The sequence below is a fragment of the Habropoda laboriosa genome, unplaced genomic scaffold (assembly GCF_001263275.1).
Source record: "Habropoda laboriosa isolate 0110345459 unplaced genomic scaffold, ASM126327v1 scaffold41, whole genome shotgun sequence".
NCBI lineage: Eukaryota > Metazoa > Arthropoda > Insecta > Hymenoptera > Apidae > Habropoda > Habropoda laboriosa.
Window position 1 is genome coordinate 736,162 of NW_017100164.1, and position 6,866 is coordinate 743,027.

At 36.1% G+C, this 6,866-nt stretch overlaps 1 protein-coding gene across 1 annotated transcript; it reads right to left on the reverse strand.

The window, feature by feature from the left end:
* Window positions 1-872: 872 nt before the first annotated feature.
* LOC108578566 (zinc transporter ZIP3) lies at window positions 873-5,935 on the reverse strand. The gene is made up of 4 exons (XM_017941930.1): window positions 5,557-5,935; window positions 2,644-2,980; window positions 1,910-2,077; window positions 873-1,371 (listed from the first exon to the last, which is right to left on the reverse strand). Exons 1-4 carry the CDS (start codon window positions 5,907-5,909, stop codon window positions 1,162-1,164), a joined length of 1,068 nt encoding a protein of 355 aa, XP_017797419.1. The 5' UTR covers window positions 5,910-5,935; the 3' UTR covers window positions 873-1,161.
* Window positions 5,936-6,866: the final 931 nt, after the last annotated feature.

Sequence of the window (6,866 nt, forward strand, 5' to 3'; positions counted from 1 at the left end):
GAGGATAGCGTAACATCTTATATCCAGCCGCTCGCCGTGTACAGTAGCGGAAGCAATTTTATTTCCGAAAGGTCGCCGAGACATTAACAATTGCACAATTAAAGCATAGGTGATACTCAACATACCTGTTATATTTTAATCGACAATTATAAATTTGACATTCGTTATCGATGAACAATTCATGGAATTAATTTTCTCCTGTAATTGTATATTCATTATCGATGTTGACATAATACAGCAAATAATTAATATCTATCGTTCGTATTTTGTTGATCTCAATAATTCATTCTTACGAAAATTAACCAGATTCACAGTATGAATTTTTAAGTCTACTAATTAATACAAATTAAGGAAAAAGTGATTAACCTCTTCAGGGACACTAACACATATTTGTACGTTTAGTTTTTCCAAAGATTCCAATATTTGTGATAGAGAAAATATGAAAAACATCAAATCCGCCAACCTAGGACAGCAGTTTAATTGCTATTGATTTAACATGAATATAAACGTAACTGCATAAAAAATTGGATCATTTTTTTTCTAACTTTTAAAAAATCGTCCCTGAAGAGGTTAAGGATTAAGAGGAAAGAGTACAAAATGTCTCTCGCTATTCGAAACACACGTAACTCTAGCTTTTATTACAGTTTCATAATGTTACACGTCTCCTATCGAAGAAGTGGAACACCTAATTCGAAATAACACTGTGCAACTGTTCGTCAGAAACATTCAAGCCTATCGTTACGGTAACACACGTTTCACTCTCCTCAGAGTGAAGGTGCTGAGAAAAAAAGGACGAACGAGTATTAAAACGTCGTATCGATTTCGTCATAGCGTTCTATTTTTATGTAATATTTAAAGTACGTTATCTCTCCCCTGGCCTCCCTCAACCTCTCGCACTAGCTCAATCACTCACTCCCACCCTTTGTATCTCCTTCCTATCCTAGTACGACTACTCTATGTATCTCTAACTCATATTTATACATTATACATGAACGAAGATACAGCCTCTCGAGTAAATTTATGCCAGAAGCCACGTATAAAGCTGTTTTTTCTGTTGTTCTTTTTTATTTGTTTGTTTTTTACATTTCTATGCCATTCTATTAAAATTCGCCTGCTGGGCGATTTGTTCTATCGAATGGCTACAGATATAAAATCGGTGGTTCACGTGCCCAGGTAGTTGTGTATCAAGAAAATAATGACGAAGCCGAGAATCGAAGAGAATAGCTGGAAAATACCAGAGAAACGACGTGCGTTTCTGTGCCATCTCGCTCTCTCCCTCGGTAGAATCTCGCTGACCGTCACGTACAACAGTGTTCCGCCTGCTAGACCTTGCAAGATCGGTATAAGCACATTCGTCCACTTCTTGTCCATCTACACAAATTATTACGAGAATTAAGGTTGTTTTCTTATCGTACAATTCTTCAATTTTATGCATTACGAAAGATAATCCGTATAATAATTAACGGGGAGTAGAAAAAAAATTCTGTTCATAATTCTTTGGATAAATATAAAATATTTCTTGTTAATGTTCTCCGAAATATATCGTGTTATTCATTTTAACCCTTTCACTGCTGTTCGCGCCTATAGGCGCTTTGGAAATTTTCTCACATTCTGCCCTTGGCGCCTCTATAGGCGCTTATCAAATTTTCTCGCACTGTGCTGTTGGTGCTTTTGCCACACCTTCACCTTAGTTTAAGCGTTGATTCCTGTGCTTTGCGTACTTCCACCTTAATTTTTAAAGGGATAAAATAAAAAATTTTTATTTTTCAATCTTTACAAAATTTGAAAACGCCGAAACAAAAGATTTTGACCCGGATGATAGAGTACATGATAGAACAGTAGAATCTGGATGAAATTGGATTAAACTATGTTTAGAAATAAGCTGAACCGAAGTGACGTCTTTACTTACTCGGTATGTTAACATTCCAGCACCTATACCAACCACGGATCCAGCGGAGAACACGAAGATCGCTAGTACGAGTCGGAGAAGAGTGCTATTAGCCCCGGCTAATTCTAATCCTAAGCAGAAGCCGACGACAAATTTATGAGAAGCAACTGCTCCAACTAATAGAAATACCTGAAAATAAGGAACGTAAAAAATGAAGCAATTACGTACAAATTGTATCTCCTGTTAATTAATTGTGAATTTAAATAAATAAACAACGTCTGACCAACTTTCTTTTTCGTAAGAATAAAACTATAATAAAAACAAAAACAAAAAAAAAAAACACTTTTCGTCAGTGTATCTACATTCAATACTGAAATATAATGTAACAATGAATATACTGTAATTAATAGGTGGATATTGAGAAACTAAGTACTTACAAAGTTTGCAAAGGACATAGCAAAAAGTGAAGAAAAGTTTGAACGTGTTACTAAAACAAATGTAATTCGATGTATTAATAAATTTCGTTAAATCTGAAAACTGTTCAAATTAAAAAAAAAAAAAAAGAAAAGAAAACAGTAGCAAGAGTGTTTTCAATAATCAGATGAAACAAGGGGTGAAACGTTTGTAATCGACTCAATAACCATGTACGGGATGTTTGAGAAATATGAATTAATCGAACAGAGAATGTTATTTATCGTAAAAATTGTTCGGTAAAATGAACAATAGACACGTTCTTTGTACCAAAGACTGCACACCTCAGATGTGACTTTCTGCAGACCGACCGCTAGCCCCTCAAGGACAGAGTGGATCGTAAGTGCCAAGAGGAGCCCCATGAGGCTGGCATTGGAATCCGTGCACGGTTCCGAATGATTGCCGTGGCATAAAAACGTCTCCTCGTCGTCGTAACGATCTGGCGCGCTCGGTACATATTGCACAGCTCCATAAGCGGTACCCTTCCAGCTGTTCGTCCCGTTTCCTGCCAGATTCGCCTGATAAGGCGATTTTGTATTAACATCGGTCCCGGAGCTCCCTCTGACGGTCCGCGTGGCCGCTGTATAGCTCGGCTGACGCGAGTGACGCCGGCAACACTCCCTGCAATCCAGGATATATATCTACTCTCGTAATTGACTTTCACGTTACGTACGACTGACCGGTTCATCAATCGACCTCGATGTGTCTATCATGCGATAAAATTTCAACCGATCGCTGATCGGTAATTTCATCCGGCTACATACTGTCTGAAATAAGTCTGGAATTTTTAGCTTTCTACAATATGTATGCCGTATCTTATCCCTTGGTGTACCACGTGGGGAAATATAGTACAGTTCCTTTCAACCGTGTACTAATTTCATTATACTAGACACTGTGAAAGTTGAATTTATTTTATTGTAGTATTAAAGAAAAAGAAAAAGATTGCGGTAAATAGAATGTGAAGCCTGTCAGAAATTTACATTAAAAGTGAGGTTAACACTTGAGTAGACTTTTTGATAAATTTTAAAAATCAGGATATTTCCAGTACTATCTTAAATATACATATCTAAAAATAGTTGTGACAGTAATATATATATATATAGAAAAAGAGAGAGGAATGGTGACCTTGATGTAAGAATTTTCGCACAGACTATAGCTCGCATCATTCGTCAGCCGGACGTAAATAGTTATATTTTACAAATTCGTTTTAGATTTTTCTATTAGCAACGATAAAATCGTCCAGAAATTAATGTTGAAGGAAATATCCAGTTATACATACTACATAGTATGTAGTTACTTAAAGACATCTGGTTGTATCTTATTATTAGATAGCATCTGATAATATTAATTAAAGAATTGAATTAAGGAAGAAGAGGAGGATAAAGGCATTACAGATAAGAATATGTCGAGATATTGTCGGTGGTGCATGAGATTGAAATGCTGAAAATTAATGGCAGTATTTCTCTGTTAATTCGAACATCTTTGCAATAACGTGCGATATTCCGAAATCATTTGACAAGAGTTATACTAACTTTGTTTCTTTCCTTCATTTTAGTATTCTTCTTTGTATATAATTTTCGTACAAAAAACATTTTGATTATCATGAATATTCCGATTTTTTAATTGAACTTACTTTCAGAGCTAAATATAGATATTTTAGAAAGCTAATAAAAATACAAGAATTTCTGAACTACTCGAGATAAATCAACCTATCCTTCCATCAGTCAGTTCTTATATCAACCTCGTGAAAACAAGAAATCAAAAGACTTGAGATCGTATCGGTAAGATAATATCGTGACTAATACCTTTCAATTGTATTGCAACTGATTAATTCTCTATCGAAGTAATTAACGTTACAATCACAAAATGAAGCGACAAAAGAACATACATTTTTCAATTATTTTCATAGTCATGCAAGTCATGCAAACGATCCAGCTGTGAATTCAATGTTCAAAAGTATTCTAACCTATCTTAATCCCCGTTCGGCGGTAAATCGGTTTCTTTGACGTTTAACTGTCGTTCGTTTTCCCGCGTACAAAGATTTTTGCTGAACGTCCAACACAGCGGCGACGATGAAATAAGAAGTGTAAAAGAACAGCACGATTATCAGAAGACAAGCAAGAACGTACCGACCTATCGAGTTTCCCGCTCCCCTTCTATTATCAATCGTTTATTGAACACTTCCAATGTATTATTAGGCCATTAAAAAAGAAACGTTGGATTATCAGTATTACTAAATCATTCACGTTAACTAAACGGTCAACAGTTAAAATACACACGATGTTAAGAATAAAAATTTACTTAGCAGATAATAATTTTGTTATTTTATACGAATAAGTTTATGGAAGCATGAGAATATCAATTGAAGAAAACGTCTAGATATCGGGTGATAATTTTTTTACAGCAGCGAGAAACTGCTTTAAGTATACTTCGTATTATATTATACAATATTATAGTGTATAATAGAAAAATATGCTAATTTTTTATCATATACTTTTCTTCAAATTAGCTATTCTAATTTAGAGAAACAACTAATGTTATTTGCACGATTGTTCTTATATATTCAAAATAAATGACGTATCTAACACTTTAAATAGACGAATCATGTCGCAAAACTATATCTAAAAGCAGACTCTATTTCAATCTTAACGTATCACTGATCATCGAACATCCTTATCTCCACATGACACATCAGTAAAGTATCTCCAATCTGCTCGACATTCCTCGCCACCATCACTTACGCAGTAAGTGACTCTCATAAACAACCTTATTCTTGCAATATACTATAGTAAGGGCCAAATGTATTAGCCGGTCATGACCATCCCCCCTCCGTCACTTTTTCACACCGACGAACCCTGCCGAGAGAGACCTGTATGTGTAGTTGTTCAGCATGTCAACGTCACATAAATACACAGACGTATCTGTTTTGTAACGCGATCTTTGGCTTTGTACTATTAACGGTAATATGCTCTCTTCGCCTTATGAGGATACACCTTTTTCATCTGTTCTTTTTTTGGCAATATACTCTCCTCGTCTTATGTTCTACGAAAGCACGGTAGGCATAGTTTAAAGGCGAAACGTAAACGTTAACTATCGAACGGTAAGAGTGGAACCGAAAAGCGACAGAGGAAGAAATTACCTTGACCAGCCGATACATTTGGTTTGTACTATAAAGAAGTCATTCGACAAGTACATACAACTGATTTGCAGTATTCCAACTGTCGTAATGCTGTGACTGCGGTATATGCTGATCGCCTCTGCCCCAAAAGTAATGGACACATTCATCTACGAAATACAGTAGGAAATATCCACAAGAAAACAATAGTTCAGCGTATTTGGGCAGAGACTCGCGGGTTTCCGGCAACATGTGCAGAATGGACGTAGCGAGTATAACGCCACCACCAAAACACAGAGTGCACGAGAGTAGGAGCTTCTGTTGCAGATACCGTACGCGCGAAACGAAACACGCTGGTGCGACACCAACGACGAAGCTGCCGACGCCGATGATGATCATCGACGCGAGCTTCGCCTGAACCACGGTGACCATCATTTTTGAGACGACACACGGGAATACGTTCTCACCATCGGCTGACACTGGCAGCAACACTCATCCAAACGATTGACGCTAATCTGGCAAGCGTGATAAGGTCAATCGACTATATAGAGAGATAGGAGCGCGATCGCGGGCTCTCTCGAAAATCGGTTATCGGGGAAATTCGACGGCTCACACGTCTGAAAATGGGCACCGCAACAAGGCCCGTGATTGCATTATTATCTGTCACTAACTACACACCCAGTGATATCGGCTGCAATCGATGGACTCGGTGACGGGCGTCGATGATAAATGGTACCGCGAAGAACGCGTCAAGTAACACTGGCCGGAAACGATCCAAAGATGGAGACCGCATCGATCAGCGTTTTATTTGATATCGTTAGCCTTCGCTAATATATTCTTGAGTTGTTTATTCCCTAGAATAGCTTGCTTATAAGAAGTTTTTTGTATGTTTTTTTAATCAAAGTAGCTGTTGCGTTAAGTTGTGTGAAAGCGACACGTGTTTGTGAAATGAATCCTTATACATTGTTGTATGAAATAATGTAACCTGTTTGCAAATGTACGACATAAATAATTGTGTGTAAAATTAAAGAAATAAATATTTAATGTATATCTATATGCATGTATGATTCATATTTCTATCTTTTTGTGATTTAACAATTCCTACTTCAGATATTGTAGTGATATATTTTATTTCAATACGTTTATGTTTATGTCTTAAACATAACAATAGCTAATAACATAAAACTGTTCTTGCACTTAAAGAACTCTAATAATTTTCTTTTTAATTAATGTATCTGAAATAATTTCTGAAGAACGTTAATAAAGTAACAAACATGAAATTACGAAATTTAGTATCATATGTAATTATTTGTGTAGATAAGTGCTAAACTAGAAGCTAAAATTCATTATACTTTAGAATAATAGAAATTTTACAGCTATCAAAATCATAAA